At 39.1% G+C, this 19,597-nt stretch overlaps 1 protein-coding gene across 1 annotated transcript in view; it reads left to right on the top strand.

Annotated features, from left to right (window-relative positions):
- TTN (titin) overlaps positions 1-19,597 on the top strand; it is a 278,608-nt gene that overhangs the window by 78,437 nt on the left and 180,574 nt on the right. The window contains exons 60-95 of the mRNA XM_030802350.1: positions 6-287; positions 385-663; positions 782-1,060; positions 1,173-1,451; positions 1,554-1,841; positions 2,090-2,368; positions 2,582-2,863; positions 3,901-4,179; positions 4,298-4,579; positions 5,406-5,684; positions 5,801-6,088; positions 6,248-6,526; positions 6,620-6,898; positions 7,007-7,285; positions 7,398-7,685; positions 7,810-8,097; positions 8,679-8,960; positions 9,218-9,496; positions 9,617-9,898; positions 10,050-10,328; positions 10,431-10,718; positions 10,876-11,154; positions 11,249-11,527; positions 11,628-11,906; positions 12,354-12,641; positions 12,782-13,069; positions 14,387-14,668; positions 14,889-15,167; positions 15,580-15,861; positions 15,978-16,256; positions 16,783-17,070; positions 17,180-17,458; positions 17,553-17,831; positions 17,924-18,202; positions 18,799-19,086; positions 19,226-19,513. Of these exons, the coding sequence (XP_030658210.1) occupies positions 6-287; positions 385-663; positions 782-1,060; positions 1,173-1,451; positions 1,554-1,841; positions 2,090-2,368; positions 2,582-2,863; positions 3,901-4,179; positions 4,298-4,579; positions 5,406-5,684; positions 5,801-6,088; positions 6,248-6,526; positions 6,620-6,898; positions 7,007-7,285; positions 7,398-7,685; positions 7,810-8,097; positions 8,679-8,960; positions 9,218-9,496; positions 9,617-9,898; positions 10,050-10,328; positions 10,431-10,718; positions 10,876-11,154; positions 11,249-11,527; positions 11,628-11,906; positions 12,354-12,641; positions 12,782-13,069; positions 14,387-14,668; positions 14,889-15,167; positions 15,580-15,861; positions 15,978-16,256; positions 16,783-17,070; positions 17,180-17,458; positions 17,553-17,831; positions 17,924-18,202; positions 18,799-19,086; positions 19,226-19,513 (10,155 nt within the window). The remainder of the gene's footprint in view (positions 1-5; positions 288-384; positions 664-781; positions 1,061-1,172; positions 1,452-1,553; positions 1,842-2,089; positions 2,369-2,581; positions 2,864-3,900; positions 4,180-4,297; positions 4,580-5,405; positions 5,685-5,800; positions 6,089-6,247; positions 6,527-6,619; positions 6,899-7,006; positions 7,286-7,397; positions 7,686-7,809; positions 8,098-8,678; positions 8,961-9,217; positions 9,497-9,616; positions 9,899-10,049; positions 10,329-10,430; positions 10,719-10,875; positions 11,155-11,248; positions 11,528-11,627; positions 11,907-12,353; positions 12,642-12,781; positions 13,070-14,386; positions 14,669-14,888; positions 15,168-15,579; positions 15,862-15,977; positions 16,257-16,782; positions 17,071-17,179; positions 17,459-17,552; positions 17,832-17,923; positions 18,203-18,798; positions 19,087-19,225; positions 19,514-19,597) is intronic.

Below are 19,597 nucleotides of genomic sequence, written 5' to 3'. Positions count from 1 at the left end.
TTTAGAACCTCCTCAATTCATTAAGAAGCCCAGTCCAGTCTTAGTGCTGAGGAATGGACAGTCAACAACATTTGAATGCCAAATAACAGGCACTCCTGAAATCCGAGTGTCTTGGTATCTAGACGGGAATGAAATAACAGCCATTCAGAAACATGGCATTTCCTTCATTGATGGTTTAGCCACTTTCCAGATTTCTGGTGCCAGGGTAGAAAATAGTGGGACTTATGTCTGTGAAGCTCGAAATGACGCAGGCACGGCGAGCTGCAGCATTGAACTCAAAGTGAAAGGTTCGTGAATGGAATCTATTCTCCATTTTGGCTATGCTGTCTGATAGGTTTGGGGTCTTCCCTTGAGTAAGCTACTGTCTTCCTTTTGAATCTTTAGAACCCCCCACCTTTATCAGAGAGCTGAAGCCTGTGGAGGTAGTAAAAGATAGTGACGTGGAGCTCGAGTGTGAAGTTACTGGAACACCTCCGTTTGAAGTCACTTGGCTGAAGAATAACAGGGAAATTCGAAGCAGCAAAAAATACACATTGACCGACAGAGTGTCTGTGTTTAACATCCATATAACCAAGTGTGACCCTTCAGACACTGGGGAATACCAGTGCATTGTATCCAATGAAGGCGGCAGCTGCTCATGCAGTACTAGAGTTGCCCTGAAAGGTCAGTTATACAAGAAGCAGCCTACCAAATAAAAATTCTGTAACGCTTTTAAATCTTATCATTATGGGTAGGAGTTACAATATGTTTCTTCTTTTCACACTCTCTTATTTAATCACAGAACCACCATCGTTCATTAAGAAGATAGAAAATACCACTACTGTTTTGAAAAGTTCTGCCACCTTTCAGAGTACCGTGGCAGGTTCTCCTCCTATTTCTATAACCTGGCTAAAGGATGATCAGATTCTTGATGAAGATGATAATGTCTATATTTCATTTGTGGACAGTGTGGCCACACTTCAAATCAGAAGTGTGGATAATGGACACAGTGGGAGATATACGTGTCAAGCCAAGAATGAGTCAGGAGTTGAGAGGTGTTATGCTTTCCTTTTAGTACAAGGTTTGTAAGCTATTCTCTTTCAAAGATAGTCTATAGAGGCAGTTTCATGAGCAGACATTATTTCTAGTGGAGTTACCAGTGTAACTCATCCACATTTTCATTTTTACTACAGAACCAGCTCAAATCATAGAGAAAGCTAAATCAGTTGATGTTACGGAGAAAGATCCCATGACCTTGGAATGTGTTGTGGCTGGAACACCAGAACTCAAAGTGAAATGGCTTAAAGATGGGAAACAAATAGTTCCCAGTAGATACTTTTCAATGAGTTTTGAAAATAACGTGGCCAGTTTTAGAATTCAGTCAGTAATGAAGCAGGACAGCGGTCAGTACACTTTCAAGGTGGAAAATGACTTCGGAAGCAGTAGCTGTGATGCCTACCTAAGAGTGCTAGGTTTGTATCTTCACCCCAGTCAGCTTCCCTTATTTATAGTATGTCCTTTGTAAACAAATAGCAAGAGATTAATGGATGTGTTTTGCTGTTTGCATTGGACAGATCAAAATATTCCTCCATCATTCACCAAAAAATTAACCAAAATGGATAAAGTTCTGGGCTCTTCTATTCATATGGAGTGCAAGGTGTCTGGTTCACTTCCCATTAGTGCTCAGTGGTTTAAGGATGGAAAAGAAATATCTACAAGTGCAAAATACAGACTTGTGTGCCATGAGAGATCTGTGTCTCTGGAAGTTAATAATCTGGAATTAGAAGATACTGCTAATTACACATGCAAAGTGTCAAATGTAGCAGGAGATGATGCATGCAGTGGCATCTTAACTGTGAAAGGTTAGAATTTCTTTACCTCTTCTTGATTTTCTTCCTTGTGAATGCTTCTTAAATGTATCACTCTTACCTTTGTATCCTTTAGAGATAAAATCTCTATGATTCCGGTTCTTTAGACACATATTCATTGTGTTCAAGAAATATTCAGCCATTGCCTCTTTTCAAGAGTATTTTCTTAAATGTCCATAAAACTGTCACAATAATTCAACTGCAAGCAATTTAATTAAATATATCTCTCTTAAAATCTATAGAACCACCAAGCTTCCTAGTGAAACCTGGGCGACAACAAGCCATACCTGATTCTACAGTGGAATTTAAGGCAATACTAAAAGGAACACCACCATTTAAAATAAAATGGTTTAAGGATGATGTGGAACTTGTCTCAGGTCCTAAATGTTTCATTGGCTTGGAAGGGTCGACTAGCTTCTTAAATCTCTACTCAGTGGATGCTTCTAAGACTGGACAGTATACTTGCCATGTTACCAATGATGTTGGTAGTGACTCTTGTACTACGATGTTGCTTGTGACAGGTGTGCAAATTTGATTCCTTTATGTTTCTGTCTGACTGTGTCTTTGGTTCTCTGTATTCAGTTACAACGTCTCTAAACAATCACGAAAGTAGTATTCTTTCTAACATAGTAAACAGCATTTGCTCATGTTTTTCTCTTCCCTATGTACTATCTAATTTAACTATTGTTATTTATTTCTGTTCCCTCATACTCTCCTCTTTCCTGACTCTTTAGAACCACCAAAGTTTGTAAAGAAATTAGAAGCATCCAAAATTGTGAAAGCAGGTGACTCTTCACGACTTGAATGCAAGATAGCTGGATCCCCAGAAATCAGAGTTGTGTGGTTCCGAAATGAACATGAACTTCCAGCCAGTGATAAGTACAGAATGACTTTCATTGACTCAGTGGCCGTCATACAGATGAACAATCTCAGTACTGAGGACAGTGGAGATTTCATTTGTGAGGCTCAGAATCCCGCTGGCAGCACAAGCTGCAGTACCAAGGTTATAGTAAAAGGTAGACATCTTGTTCTTGTGTTTCTCATTAAATGAAAACCATCTTCTCCCCTGGGTATTATAGCTCTTTATTCATTCACTATCATTTTAGTTTCCATTTGAGATCATAGAATATTTTTCTGAGCTAGTATTATTTCCCTTTTTAGATGTTTTTCCTTCTTGAATTTTGCTTACATGTAACTAGTCATTATGAAATATTTTTGTTATTCCAGTGTCATAATTCTGATTACCTCAACACATTTGCCAAATATCAAACGTGATGTTTCAAAACTGCACAAAAAAATGAAGTAGACATTTTAAAATTAGTCTTTTGCCTTCAATCAACTTACAGATATATCATTCTCACTATAATCTGTATCATTAATAACAAGCACTTTTACTGTATCTATGCAAAATGAAAGCAATACAGGTTTTAAACTTATGTTTAAAACAGGACAATCGTATTTTTTCCTTCTCTCTCAAGGATCACTTCCTATCCTTTAAAAATTATATGACTATACCTTGGTACAAATAGTATCTGTATTTTTTGCTGCAATTTTCCAGTGCTTTTTTTTTGTCACAAAGGCCAAGTTTGTCTTGTTTTAAGACAATTATTGCAGTAATCATTTGCTGAAATGGAAGACTTAGATCACAGATGTTGTGATGACTTCCAACTGTCTGTTACAGAACATATACAAAAAAAATCCTTGAAATTTGAATTCCATACTTCATGCAAATCATATTTGTTGCTATACTTGCTTGTTTACAATTTTTGTGTCAATCTTTGTAGCCTAAGATACATCAGTAAGGTGGAGTAGACAGAATGTTGGACTGTTCAGTAATAACATCTAGGATCTATCTGGGTTCTCTGCCCATCTAGCTGGTTATCTTGTGAAGGCGATTGGCTTCTGAGGCTGTTATCCCATGAGAGTGATAGTGCTGGACTCTACTTACCCTTTAGAATATCTTAAACCTTTCTTCTAATTTAAAGATAAATAAAAAACTTTCATTCTGTGAAATTCAGTAGCCCAGTTCATGAGAAATTCTTATTTTTTACAGAGCCACCTGTTTTTAGCAGCTTCCCTCCTGTAGTAGAAACCCTTAAAAATGCTGAAGTCAGTCTTGAATGTGAACTTTCGGGAACACCACCGTTTGAGGTGGTATGGTACAAAGACAAGCGGCAACTCAGAAGCAGCAAGAAATACAAGATTGCATCCAAAAACTTCCACACAAGTATTCACATTCTCAATGTGGACACTTCAGACATCGGTGAATACCACTGCAAAGCACAGAATGAAGTGGGAAGTGATACTTGTGTTTGTACTATAAAATTGAAAGGTAAATATAGTTCATTCACATGGCAGAAATGTCATAAATGTGCAAAATCCTATTTTTTTCACTCTCACATGATCTGGACAATCTTTTCAAAAATTTCCATCCATTTTTTCCTGTTCAGAACCACCAAGATTTGTCTCCAAACTGAACAGCCTCACCGTTGTAGCCGGAGAGCCTGCTGAATTACAAGCATCCATAGAAGGCGCCCAGCCTATTTTTGTCCAGTGGCTTAAAGAGAAGGAAGAAGTGATTAGAGAAAGTGAAAACATCAGGATTACATTTGTGGAAAATGTTGCAACTCTACAGTTTGCAAAAGCAGAGCCAGCTAATGCTGGAAAGTATATCTGCCAAATCAAGAATGATGGTGGAATGAGGGAGAACATGGCCACACTGATGGTCTTAGGTTGGTACAATAGCCCACAATAGAAACTGGTGCCAAATGCTGGAATGAACTACTAAGAGTTACTGGCAGACTCTTTTCCTGAGTTTCTTCTAGAACTATATTTATCCTCATCTATTTGAAAGATCTAGAGGAAAGACATAGTTGATCTTTCAAACACTCTTTTCTGTTTCTGTGATTCTAACAAAAATTAGACGTTTTATTGTTTAATAACTACCTGTCTTAATCAATTAGCAGATATAATCATGACTCTCTTTGATTAAGCATGAAAGAATACAGAGCCCAGCATGTGCTACAAGAGTAATTGTTAAAACTAACAAGAACTCCAAAAGTTGGCATTTGATAGCAAAGCTTGCACATAAAATTAAATGACAATTAAACAATTGTTTGAATAACAACTTCCAAAGAATTGCCTTTAGCACCTTAAAGTAGAGCAAAAATATCAAGTAATTCACAATAACCTGTAGCCTTTGGTCTACAGAGAGTCAAGTGGAAATCAATATATACTATCTAATGCACATTGTTTAAATTGTTTTGAAGTTGAGTCATGCACAAACATATATTTCTTAAGAATAATTGCTATATAAGACGACAGCAAGAGTGGTGGGAAAGGCAAAAAATAAAGAAAAAACTAAAAAGAAAAAATATTAAAATAAAAATAGCTATAATTCTATGACTGCATGTAATTATGGAATCACACTTTAAAGTCGAGAGAGAGGAGCACCCTGACATAACCATCTCACTGGGAGAAACAATCTTAGTGAATGTGATAGTAAAGACAGAGTAAAGATCCCAGACTTTGACAGATGGATATCATGTTTTATTTCAGAGCCCGCAGTCATTGTTGAGAAGGCAGGACCGATGACAGTGACTGTAGGAGAAACGTGCACTCTGGAGTGTAAGGTGGCTGGCACTCCGGAACTCTCTGTTGAATGGTACAAGGATGGAAAGCTGTTGACCAGCAGCCAAAAACACAAATTTAGCTTCTACAACAAAATCTCTTCCTTAAAGATTCTCTCAGTTGAAAGGCAAGATGCAGGCACATACACTTTCCAGGTTCAAAATAATGTTGGGAAAAGCAGCTGCACAGCTGTGGTTGATGTTTCAGGTTAGTTCTGCTGTTTTCTTCTGGTTGCTTATGCAAATTCCTTTTACAAGTTTCCTTCTTTCAAGTCTCTTCTATTCTTTCAAATCACGATGAGTCTCTTATCTTTCCTCACACAGACCGAGCAGTTCCTCCCTCTTTCACACGAAGACTGAAAAATACTGGTGGGGTGTTAGGTGCCTCTTGCATCTTGGAATGCAAAGTAGCTGGATCATCACCTATCTCAGTTGCCTGGTTTCATGAGAAAACTAAGATTGTCAGTGGAGCAAAGTACCAAAGCACATTTTCCGATAATGTCTGCACATTGCAGTTGAATTCTCTGGATTCATCAGATATGGGCAATTACACATGCGTGGCTGCTAATGTCGCTGGGTCTGATGAATGTCGTGCAGTGCTAACAGTACAAGGTCAGTAGACCATCAAACTTGTAAGGAATTTCTTACAAATTCCTCTTCAGGTGCACATCTATGTTGACAAACATTCAAAAGTGCTCTAATGTTTTATTCAAAATTGCAACTCCATTTGAAGCTTACAGGATCTTTTAATTGTTCTCCATGTCTATATAGAACCCCCTTCTTTTGTGAAAGAACCTGAACCTTTGGAAGTACTACCAGGCAAAAATGTAACCTTCACAAGTGTTATTAGAGGAACCCCTCCATTCAAAGTTAACTGGTTCAGAGGTGCCAGAGAACTAGTGAAAGGAGACCGGTGCAACATCTATTTTGAAGACACTGTGGCAGAACTGGAATTATTTAATATTGACATATCTCAGAGTGGGGAATACACCTGTGTGGTTTCTAACGACGCTGGCCAAGCATCTTGCACTACCCGTCTCTTTGTAAAAGGTTTGCTCAAGTGGATTCGCTTTTTCTATTTTCTGTATACCGACATCCTTGTGTTTTTATTGTGTTTAACTGCTGTGCTTTGTCACTTACTAGAACCAGCTGCATTTGTGAAGAGATTAAGTGATCATTCTGTAGAACCAGGGAAGTCCATAATTCTGGAGAGCACCTACACTGGAACACTTCCAATTTCTGTCATTTGGAAAAAGGATGGTTTTAACATAACTACCTCTGAAAAATGTAACATAGTCACAACAGAGAAAACTTGTATCCTGGAAATTCTGAATAGCACAAAAAGAGATGCAGGACAGTATTCCTGTGAGATTGAAAATGAGGCAGGAAGGGATGTTTGTAGAGCTCTGGTATCTACATTAGGTGCGTTGTCTCCTTGTCTCTTAAATCATTTGCATTCTTCTAACATGTAGCATAGTTTCTTTGATATTCATTAATTCCAGTTGCTGACTGTGAGCCTTTCTTCCTTAGAACCGCCTTATTTTGTTACGGAACTGGAACCTCTGGAGGCATCAGTTGGAGATTCAGTTTCTTTACAATGCCAAGTTGCTGGGACACCAGAAATTACAGTGTCTTGGTACAAAGGAGATACTAAATTACGGCCAACTCCTGAATACAGGACCTACTTTACAAACAATGTGGCCACACTTGTTTTTAATAAAGTGAACATCAATGACAGCGGAGAGTACACATGCAAAGCAGAAAATAGTATAGGAACTGCTTCTTCTAAGACTGTGTTCAGAATTCAAGGTGATGATATTTTACAAATTAAAAAATTTCTTTTTTCCTTAACTCTTGTATCTTTATGGTGAACTTCTCATTGCGTCTCCTAACGCCTTAAGTATTACATGTCTCCCTACAGAGCGCCAACTCCCACCTTCTTTTGCAAGACAATTAAAGGACATTGAACAAACTGTGGGGTTACCTGTTACACTCACTTGTCGATTAAATGGCTCTGCACCCATCCAAGTGTGCTGGTATAGAGATGGAGTACTTTTAAGAGATGACGAAAATCTACAGACTTCATTTGTAGATAATGTGGCAACTTTAAAAATTTTGCAAACTGACTTGAGTCACTCTGGCCAGTACTCTTGCTCAGCTTCCAACCCACTTGGAACAGCATCTTCTAGTGCTAGACTCACAGCAAGAGGTTTGTTCACATGTCACTCTTTTTCTTTGCAAACTGTGACTACGTATTTCATTGTCAAAGTAGAAATGACCACTGGCAAAAAAACAAACAAAAAATACACATTGCCTTTCTTCTCATCCTCCAGAACCCAAGAAATCTCCCTTCTTTGACATCAAGCCTGTATCTATAGATGTTATTGCTGGAGAAAGTGCTGATTTTGAGTGTCATGTTACTGGTGCTCAACCGATGCGAATCACTTGGTCAAAAGATAACAAGGAGATCCGTCCTGGAGGAAACTATACAATCACATGTGTGGGAAACACTCCTCATTTGAGAATTCTTAAAGTAGGCAAAGGAGACTCTGGTCAATATACTTGCCAAGCAACCAATGATGTTGGCAAAGACATGTGCTCAGCTCAGCTCAGTGTAAAAGGTATCATTCCATGGCTTTTGACAATATTTGTTCCTTACCATATTTGCATAATTGCCTTATAAAAGTTTCTTTGGTTTTTAAATGTTTGAGATAAACTAACTGGACATGTTAGAATTTGTGTATTAGTGTTGGAGGCAACATTAATCAAAGTTGTGTTTTCTCTTTATATTGTTCTTTACATTAGTGTAACTCTAAGTGTAATTTTATCAAAAAGTAGTGTTTAATTGAAATTTGATAAATGTTGTTTTAACTATCTAGTCCATTTTTAATGCTTTCTTGTTATATGGCATTCTGATTTATCATTATTAAATGTTGATCAAGTACATCTATAATACATTAACTTTTATGTTTCAACTTACATAGTCAAACTAAAAAAAAGTATCACCTAAATTCTCTATTAAAAATGTTACGAGATTATTTAACTTAAAAGCTAACTTATTTTACTGTAAAATCCTCAGAAAGTATATTCTTAATAACAAACCAGTTTAAATATAAATTTATGGGATCTTCAGCTACAAAAACAAGCTCTTTTAACATGTATAATAAATATCCCTTGCTGACTGTTTCATTTGGTTTACTAGAACCTCCAAAGTTTGTTAAGAAATTAGAAGCTTCAGAAGTTGCAAAGCAGGGAGAATCCATTCAACTGGAATGTAAAATAAGTGGCTCCCCAGAAATCAAAGTTTCATGGTTCCGAAATGACAGCGAACTTCATGAAAGTTGGAAATACAACATGTCATTCATTAATTCTGTGGCGTTGCTTACCATCAATGAAGCTAGTGCTGAAGACAGCGGGGACTACATTTGTGAGGCTCATAATGGTGTTGGTGACGCTAGCTGCAGCACAGCGTTGACAGTGAAAGGTTAGACACACTAAGCTTCTTCGTTTCTTTATTCTCCTCTGATTTGGGCTCTTAGCAAAGTTATGAGCTCCAAAATAAAAGGATAATTAAGGTTATTTGGTTGCAATTCTTCAACAAGTTTTAAAGAATTGTCATTTCTTGTATCAGCATGTATTATCATATGATCACACCAGTCACTCTTCAAGGTTCTATATTTAATTTTTTTTTCCTTTATAGTAAGCAAGTGTTCTCATTGTTTATCTTCTTTTTTCTGGTAGCACCTCCTGTTTTCACCCAGAAGCCTTCTCCAGTAGGAGCTCTTAAAGGTTCCGATGTGATTCTCCAATGTGAAATTTCGGGAACTCCCCCATTTGAAGTAGTATGGGTTAAAGATCGAAAGCAAGTTAGAAGCAGCAAGAAATTTAAAATCACTTCAAAAAATTTTGATACAAGTCTTCATATCCTTAATCTTGAATCCTCCGATGTTGGGGAATATCACTGCAAAGCTACTAATGAGGTGGGAAGTGACACGTGTTCTTGCTCTGTCAAGTTCAAAGGTTTGTATACATGGACACAAAAATATATGCCCCTTCCTCCTATCTGTTCTTGCCTAGCTAATAACTTGTGTGGCCATGATTCTCACATTTTTTCCTCTAACCACAAATTTCTTTCATCAGAACCTCCACGATTCGTGAAAAAGCTAAGTGACACCTCAACCCTTATTGGGGATGCTGTTGAGTTACGGGCCATAGTGGAGGGCTTCCAGCCAATTTCTGTTGTCTGGCTGAAAGATAAAGGTGAAGTCATCAGAGAGAGTGAAAACACCAGGATTTCATTCATTGATAACATTGCAACCCTCCAGCTGGGGAGTCCAGAAGCATCTAATTCTGGAAAATATATATGCCAAATCAAAAATGATGCTGGAATGAGAGAATGCTCCGCAGTCTTGACCGTACTAGGTTAGTAGCAAAGCACAGCCAGAGAAAAAAATCGAGTTAATTGATCCATGATCATTTTCCTCAAATATTCCTCTTATCCAGTAATACAGTGATTGCACTCTTGAGTTTGAAAGGTGACTTTGTTTTCAATGCAAAATACTTCTTCTTTTAGAACCAGCCAGAATCATAGAGAAGCCCGAACCCATGACTGTCACTACTGGAAATCCTTTTGCATTAGAGTGTGTAGTGACTGGAACACCAGAACTCTCAGCCAAGTGGTTCAAAGATGGAAGAGAATTGTCTGCAGACAGCAAACATCACATTACATTCATCAATAAAGTGGCTTCCCTTAAAATCCCTTCTGCCGAAATGAGTGACAAAGGGTTATATAGCTTTGAGGTGAAAAACAGTGTTGGCAAAAGTAACTGCACTGTATCTGTCCATGTTTCTGGTGAGTAGAATGAGATTTTTATGAATACACAATATTTTCAGGGGGTGGAGGGGCGCAGAATAAAACTTCTCTTTAAACGCAAAACTACCCTTCCCCGCATAGATCGGATTGTGCCTCCTTCCTTCATCCGCAAGCTGAAAGACGTGAATGCCATCCTGGGGGCCTCAGTTGTTTTGGAGTGCCGAGTCTCTGGCTCAGCCCCGATTTCAGTTGGCTGGTTTCAGGATGGAAATGAGATTGTTAGTGGGCCCAAATGTCAGTCCAGCTTTTCGGAAAACGTCTGTACTTTGAATCTGAGCTTGTTGGAGCCCTCCGACACAGGCATATACACGTGTGTGGCTGCCAACGTAGCTGGTTCCGACGAGTGCTCAGCAGTCCTGACTGTGCAAGGTCAGTGTGCAGGGACAGTGTGGACATGATGCCTGCCTTCCCTGGAGTTTCTTTGTCTTCATGTTTAGTCTTAGCTCCCTTTTTTTAAGGAGCAAAAGCACTTCTCACTTGGATTTCTTTCTTCTCTTAATCTCCCCTTCCGCCTTGCAATATCTAGAACCACCATCTTTTGAACAAACCCCTGATTCTGTGGAAGTTTTGCCTGGAATGAGCCTCACGTTCACCAGTGTCATCAGAGGCACCCCTCCTTTCAAGGTCAAGTGGTTCAAAGGCAGCAGGGAACTGGTGCCTGGGGAGTCATGCAACATCTCTCTGGAAGATTTTGTCACAGAACTGGAGTTGTTCGAGGTGCAGCCATTAGAAAGTGGAGACTATTCTTGCCTCGTTACAAATGATGCTGGCAGTGCTTCCTGTACCACACATCTTTTTGTGAAAGGTTTGATCTTTCCCCCAATATGTGCATCTTTTAAAATTTCTCTTAAGTCTTCATTAGAAGACATGAATTTTACCCGCATGTTTTCTCCTTACAGAACCAGCCACCTTTGTGAAAAGATTGGCTGATTTCAGTGTTGAGACAGGAAGCCCCATAGTTCTCGAGGCCACATACACTGGCACACCTCCAATCTCAGTGAGCTGGATAAAGGACGAGTATCTTCTTTCACAATCTGAGAGATGCAGTATTACTATGACAGAAAAATCTACCATACTGGAAATTCTTGAGAGCACAATAGAGGATTATGCACAGTACAGCTGCCTGATAGAAAATGAGGCCGGTCAAGATATCTGTGAAGCTCTGGTGTCTGTCTTAGGTGTGTTGACAGCTACCTCTTTTTATTGCTCTCTTTCTTTTCAAACATCCTCTTTTACATGGCATGACTGACTTATTGATTACCATCCTTTGTACCATAGAACCACCATACTTTATTGAACCTCTGGAACATGTGGAAGCAGCCATTGGAGAACCTGCAACTTTACAGTGTAAAGTGGATGGAACCCCAGAAATTAGAATTTCTTGGTATAAAGAACACACAAAACTACGATCAGCTCCTGCATATAAAATGCAATTCAAAAATAACGTTGCTTCCTTAGTAATCAACAAAGTGGATCACAGTGATGTGGGAGAGTATTCATGCAAGGCCGAGAACAGTGTGGGGGCAGTCGCTTCTTCAGCTGTGCTTGTTATCAAAGGTGATGATGGTGTTGTTTAACCTAGTGTGTGTGAACAGATTCATTTTCTTAAAAACGTCAAAACTTTCATGAATTGAAATATGTTGTGGGCCGGGCGCGGTGGCTCACGCTTGTAATCCCAGCACTTTGGGAGGCCGAGGCGGGCGGATCACGAGGTCAGGAGATCGAGACCACGGTGAAACCCCGTCTCTACTAAAAATACAAAAAAAATTAGCCGGGCGTGGTGGCGGGCGCCTGTAGTCCCAGCTAGCTACTCGGAGAGGCTGAGGCAGGAGAATGGCGTGAACCCGGGAGGCGGAGCTTGCAGTGAGCCGAGATCGCGCCACTGCACTCCAGCCTGGGTGACAGAGCGAGACTCCGTCTCAAAAAAAAAAAAAAAAAAAAAAAGAAATATGTTGTGGATGCTCTCTCACCTGTAAATAAGGATTATCTGTAACTTCTTTACAGAGCGCAAACTTCCACCTTCCTTTGCAAGAAAACTGAAAGACGTTCATGAAACTCTAGGCTTCCCAGTTGCATTTGAATGCCGCATCAATGGCTCAGAACCTCTTCAAGTGTCTTGGTACAAAGATGGGGTTCTTTTGAAAGATGATGCTAATTTGCAGACATCTTTTGTTCATAATGTAGCAACTCTTCAGATTTTACAAACTGACCAGAGCCACATAGGGCAGTATAATTGCTCTGCTTCTAATCCTCTTGGGACTGCTTCATCCAGTGCCAAGCTCATTCTCTCAGGTGAGTAACTCACACTACCCTCTTCATTGTAAAGCAGCTTCACTGCTCCAGGCCACCAAAAGGCTGGTGCCATTTAGTTTCTGTTCTGTATGTGAGAGCATGGAAATAAAAATCACCATGTTGGTCTTCATTCTTTTCAGAGCATGAAGTGCCTCCTTTCTTTGATCTAAAGCCTGTATCAGTAGATCTTGCTCTTGGAGAAAGTGGTACTTTTAAGTGTCATGTAACTGGGACTGCACCAATCAAAATCACTTGGGCCAAAGATAACCGAGAGATTCGCCCTGGAGGCAACTACAAGATGACTTTGGTAGAAAATACTGCCACTCTGACAGTTCTCAAAGTAGGCAAAGGCGATGCCGGGCAGTACACCTGCTATGCAAGCAACGTCGCTGGAAAAGACTCTTGTTCTGCTCAGCTGGGTGTACAAGGTACTTGTTAGAGTGAAGGAGCAAGATCTCTTTTACATTTTCAGTATCTTAAAATATAGGAGGGTGGGTGTGCTTGAGAGAGAGCTATGTTTAGGACCAGGGTCTAGTGATTAAAATGGATCAAGTGGATCAAGGACCTTCCAAATGGAGACAAGTATTGTTTAATTACTTTAAAAAAATTTAAAAAACTAGGAAAACATGGACCAAAAGTCCATTTTAAGAGACTAAAAATAGAGACTAGAGAGAGATAACCGAAACTCTACAAAATTGCAAGAAAATCCTAGTTTGAAAGACGGTATCATAGGACAAAAAAGAGAAGTTATTGCAAATGACTTTTTTTCCACAGTACTTAGTAAATGAATGGATTTTGTCCCTCTAAGGCATAGCAAAGCGCCAAACTATCAAGCCCTTCAAGGAGAATTCAAATGAGAATGATAAGTTCAACTTACTTTCCTCCACTAGCCCCACTTAAATAATAGTGGAGGTCAGGGGCTGGGGAGTAAGTAGATCAGTATCTGCTATTATGGAAGGCAGTCATGTGTTTCTGCCACATGTTTATCGCTGCTACTGTCAGAAATTAAATAGTTCACTCAATGGGCTGCTAGTCTAGTCCATTAGAGTATTTTTAAGGGTTTTTGTGGTGGTGGTTTATAAATATCTTGAAATTAAAGTATAATTAGATTTAGCAGCCTATTTGCTCTATGACATACAGCTAATCATTTTTACTTCCCTATGCCTGAATTTTTTGCTTCACTTAATGAGGAAATCATTACTCTCACACACTTCAAAGGAAAATTATGAAGGTTGAAGAAATACCCATTTAACACCTATGAGAGGAAAATGGCATTTTAAAAATATTAAGATATCTGACCCATTTTGCCCTTCTGGCTCTTCATGCTATGTAACTGATAGCATTGCAGCCTTAGGAAGTAGTTCTTCACTGGTTCATATACAAGAGTAATCAAATTCTCATTCTCCGTGGACCTCAGAGGGCTTCCACTGACAGATACATGCTATTATCTCTGATCTTGGCACTAGAGAAGGGACTCTTGCTGGGGAGAGGACGGCACAATAGAGAGTAATGTCTTTTTCTCCTTCCTTTAGTAATAATACTTGATGTGGATGCTTACAAAAACAAGCATATTTTATTTTAGAAATTTTCTATTTAGGTTTCATTTAACTCTTCTTTCTTGAACTGCATAAATTTGGTTTCCAGAGCTAAAGACCTCTCTAGCAAAGATTATTTTTTCCACCTCATCTTGAATTATATGCATCTTTTCCATCCCTTACCCTGTGTTTTTCCTCTTGGTTCCATAGAACCACCCAGGTTCATTAAGAAGCTAGAACCTTCAAGAATTGTGAAACAGGGTGAATTCACGAGGTACGAATGCAAAATCGGCGGGTCTCCAGAAATCAAAGTTCTATGGTATAAGGATGAGACTGAAATTCACGAGAGCAGTACATTCAGAATGTCATTCATTGACTCGGTGGCTGTGCTGGAAATGCACAATCTCAGTGTTGAAGACAGTGGAGACTACACCTGTGAGGCCCACAATGCAGCAGGCAGTGCCAGCAGCAGCACGTCCTTAAAAGTTAAAGGTCAGAGCTCTCCCCACCTGTGTGTTTTTCACATTAGCCTCCTCTTTAATTGTCCTCTTAACTTCCTGTTTGACTCTTCAACGATGGTTTGAAATAGGGAAAGGACACAACAAAGAATTGAAAGTGTTTTTTTCACTCTCTCTCTCTCTGATGGAGTGGAAGATTGATTCTTACTTTTAACTATAGAATACATCCGTATTTTCCTTTTTTCCAATTTTAGAACCACCCATTTTCCACAAAAAGCCTCATCCTGTAGAGACACTGAAAGGAGCTGATGTTCACCTTGAATGTGAGCTTCAGGGCACTCCCCCATTTCACATTTCTTGGTATAAAGACAAGAGAGAACTTAGGAGCGGCAAGAAGTACAAGATAATGTCTGAGAACTTCCTTACCAGTATCCACATCCTGAATGTCGATGCTGCAGACACTGGGGAATATCAGTGTAAAGCCACAAACGATGTGGGGAGCGACACTTGCGTTGGTTCCATCACTCTCAAAGGTTAGATGGACTGCTTTCTCTTCTGCTCACTAATTCCCTTCTAATTGTAATACTCTGTTGCCCCCTCCACCCCAGCCCAGTCTTATCACTAGCAGCCTATTCCACTTTCCCTTTGTTTCCTCTCCAAGTCCTTTTCTGTTTAGTCTGCTTCCCTTTTCTAAATCCTACTAAATATCCTTTTAGATAATGTTGTCATTAGGTTTTGATTGGATTAAGAACGCTGGAATAGATGAGATATTCAGCTTTCCTACTGAATACAAACTTTTATGTGTCCCTGCTCGCATCCACCAAAAATGCCTCTTAAATGGAAATAACACATTATCACTAGTTTGATTCCTGGCATTCATGATTTGAGCAAAATGCTGTCAATCTCACACATTTTAAAACCCAGCCTTTCCTCTTTTTTCATCAGCACCACCAAGATTTGTGAAGAAGCTCAGTGACATATCTACTGTCGTTGGTAAAGAAGTTCAGCTGCAGACTACCATTGAAGGCGCTGAGCCCATTTCAGTGGTGTGGTTCAAAGATAAGGGAGAAATCGTTAGAGAAAGTGACAACATATGGATTTCTTATTCAGAAAACATTGCAACCTTACAGTTTTCAAGAGTGGAACCAGCCAATGCTGGAAAATACACTTGTCAGATCAAAAATGATGCAGGGATGCAAGAGTGCTTCGCCACGCTATCCGTTCTCGGTTAGTAAAAAGATGATGTTATCACAGATACAAGGCACACACTCACCAAGATCTGTATTTTCTGTAGTTTTTCAATTTGAGTTTAAAATATGGGTATCTTTTACATTTCATTCCAGAGCCTGCAACAATTGTAGAAAAGCCAGAATCCATAAAAGTTACCACAGGAGACACCTGTACCTTGGAGTGTACAGTAGCTGGCACCCCTGAACTCCGTACTAAGTGGTTTAAGGATGGAAAAGAGCTAACAAGTGACAACAAATACAAAATAAGCTTCTTCAACAAAGTATCTGGCCTTAAGATCATCAATGTAGCACCGAGTGACAGTGGGGTATACAGTTTTGAGGTGCAGAACCCTGTTGGCAAAGACAGCTGCACAGCTTCAGTGCAGGTTTCAGGTTGGTTGATTTCTTGGGCTTTTCCTTCATCATTATAATAATGTAGTTCCTGATTTCCATAAATGTATATGGGTTGTTCCATCTTCTGTAGGATAACATGAGTCTGACATCTTCTGAATCAGCAAATTCAGAGGCAATACCATCTGTAGAATTAGAAGAAAACCATGTTCAAAAGTTATATCCCTTTCTTTTTGAGGAATTTCCAAAATGATGATAGGAATGAAAAATAGTCCCTGGATAAGGTTAAAGCAGTCTTCATTTATGCTGAAATAATTCACCACATAATGCTTCATGGCAAAGAGAGAAAATCCCTAGCAAGTCAACCATCACATTCTGCCCACTGATTCTCCAAGCTTTTGATAGTGTGAACCCATAGAGGATTTTTAAATACCCTCACAAAAGAGCCAAATGGATCTAGGGATATTCTATCAAAAAGATAGTTCTCTCTTCAAGTCATTTTATAATTGTTGTCCTTTGTTTTTGCTTTTTGTGTGTGTGTGTGTGTGTGTGTGTGTGTGTCATTCAGACCGAACCGTTCCTCCTTCATTCACAAGAAAATTGAAAGAGACAAATGGTCTATCCGGTTCCTCAGTTGTAATGGAGTGTAAAGTCTATGGGTCACCTCCAATCTCTGTCTCCTGGTTCCACGAAGGAAATGAGATCAGTAGTGGAAGGAAATACCAGACCACCCTGACAGATAATACTTGTGCTTTAACTGTGAACATGCTGGAAGAGTCAGACAGTGGTGACTACACATGTATAGCTACTAATATGGCTGGTTCTGATGAGTGTAGTGCTCCTTTGACTGTGAGAGGTCAGTTTACAAAACAGTAAAATGAATTGCATTTCATAGTTTATTAAGCATGTTTGTCGTAACAATTCACAAATACTAAACCTTTTCTGATATGTGCTTTCGTGTTTAGAACCACCATCCTTTGTTCAGAAACCTGATCCCATGGATGTTTTAACTGGGACCAATGTAACTTTCACAAGTATCGTAAAAGGAACACCTCCTTTCAGTGTTAGCTGGTTCAGGGGTAGCAGTGAACTAGTACCAGGCGACAGATGCAGCGTGTCTTTGGAGGATTCAGTTGCTGAACTGGAGTTGTTCGATGTAGATACATCACAAAGTGGAGAATATACTTGCATAGTTAGCAATGAAGCTGGCAAGGCTTCTTGTACAACACATCTCTACATAAAAGGTTTGTCAGACTGCTCTTCTAGATTTATACGATTAGTAATTAGATGTGTCTATGTCTGTATGTATAGGTGTTTGATTTTATATTTTCATTTTAGCCCCAGCCAAATTTGTGAAGAGGCTGAATGATTACAGCATAGAGAAAGGAAAACCCCTGATCCTAGAGGGTACATTCACTGGAACTCCTCCCATTTCGGTTACCTGGAAGAAAAATGGCATAAATGTAACTCCTTCTCAGAGATGTAATATAACTACAACTGAAAAATCGGCAATCCTGGAAATTCCAAGTAGTGCAGTAGAGGATGCAGGACAATACAACTGCTACATTGAAAATGCCTCTGGAAAAGATTCCTGTTCAGCGCAAATACTCATACTAGGTTTGTCATGATTGCACATTCTTACCTTTGTATACAATCGATGATCCGGCACGTCTCCTTCATGACTGATTGATTATCTCTCTTGGCTGCAGAACCACCGTATTTTGTCAAGCAGTTGGAGCCAGTTAAGGTGTCTGTTGGAGATTCTGCCTCTCTACAATGCCAGCTTGCTGGAACCCCTGAAATTGGGGTATCCTGGTATAAAGGAGATACAAAATTGAGACCCACTACAACTTACAAAATGCATTTTAGGAATAATGTTGCTACACTGGTTTTCAACCAGGTTGATATTAATGATAGTGGAGAATATATCTGCAAAGCTGAAAACAGTGTGGGAGAAGTTTCCGCATCAACTTTCCTTACCGTTCAAGGTGACTGCAATATTTTTAAAGTGAACAAATTTGTGTTTCTTTTGAACAAGATTTAAAATGTCTGGGGAGGCCTTGTTTTTAGGAAAATCTTTCCAAAGCCTTAAAATTCTGCTTAAGTAATCCTATTTACAGTTAGTGGCTTATCTTTTTCTATGGATTCTACAGAGAGATAATATGACTAAATCTTTAATTGGAAGGATTATGCAATCATTTGCTTCTATAATTAAATCTTTTTTAAAAAGTGACCATATATTTTTAAATTCCACCCCATAAGTATCTCATGCAAATTGCTAGAAGGCAGTCTTTAAAATTATAGGAATCTGCTGCTTGCCCAGAGACATGCCTTCAGCCAACCAATTGCTTTATTGGTTTTCAGACTGTTTTGCACCTACTGTGCATTAGGGTTGGTCTCAGGGTGATACTTTTGCTCCAGCAATCTATATGCTTTTCTTTATCTCCAAGTTAATTCAAGAGACATTAATAATTCCTGATTTTTAATAGAAATTGCACATATACGTGCATTTGTATATATATATAATTGTTAGAAGAGCATTTAGTAAATTAAAGTGTTTGTTGCTTTTATTCTCTTCCTACAGAGCAAAAACTTCCACCATCATTTTCTCGACAATTGAGAGATGTTCAAGAAACAGTTGGACTGCCAGTTGTTTTTGATTGTGCCATAAGTGGATCAGAACCTATCTCCGTGTCTTGGTATAAAGATGGCAAGCCATTGAAAGACAGCCCAAATGTACAAACATCATTTTTAGACAATACAGCCACACTTAATATTTTTAAAACTGACCGGAGCCTTGCAGGCCAGTATTCTTGCACAGCTACAAACCCTATAGGCTCTGCTTCTTCTAGTGCCAGGCTCATTCTCACAGGTTTGTGGATTCTTAAACTTTTATTTCTAGAATTAAAGTATTATAATCAAATATGTAATTAGGGAGAAATTTCTATTTCAGTAAACTGACATGGTCCAGATATTGAGCCTGAAACCTTGTCTTTCTGCTCTACTATTAGAGGGGAAGAACCCACCCTTCTTTGACATCCCTCTTGCCCCTGTGGATGCTGTGGTGGGAGAAAGTGCTGACTTTGAGTGCCACGTCACAGGCACACAACCAATAAAGGTCAGCTGGGCCAAAGACAACAGAGAAATACGAAGTGGCGGAAAGTACCAGATTAGTTATCTGGAAAACAGTGCCCACCTGACAGTCCTCAAAGTAGACAAAGGAGATTCTGGACAATATACCTGCTATGCTGTGAATGAAGTGGGAAAAGACTCTTGCACAGCTCAGCTGAATATAAAAGGTATCGTTTATTTTGCAAGTGGTCCAACAAAAGTGTAATTATTTTGTAGTATATCCTGAAGGTGTCATTTTTATGATGATAAAT

The sequence above is a fragment of the Nomascus leucogenys genome, chromosome 22a, assembly GCF_006542625.1.
Source record: "Nomascus leucogenys isolate Asia chromosome 22a, Asia_NLE_v1, whole genome shotgun sequence".
NCBI lineage: Eukaryota > Metazoa > Chordata > Mammalia > Primates > Hylobatidae > Nomascus > Nomascus leucogenys.
This window is presented reverse-complemented; position numbering and strand designations above follow the sequence as displayed.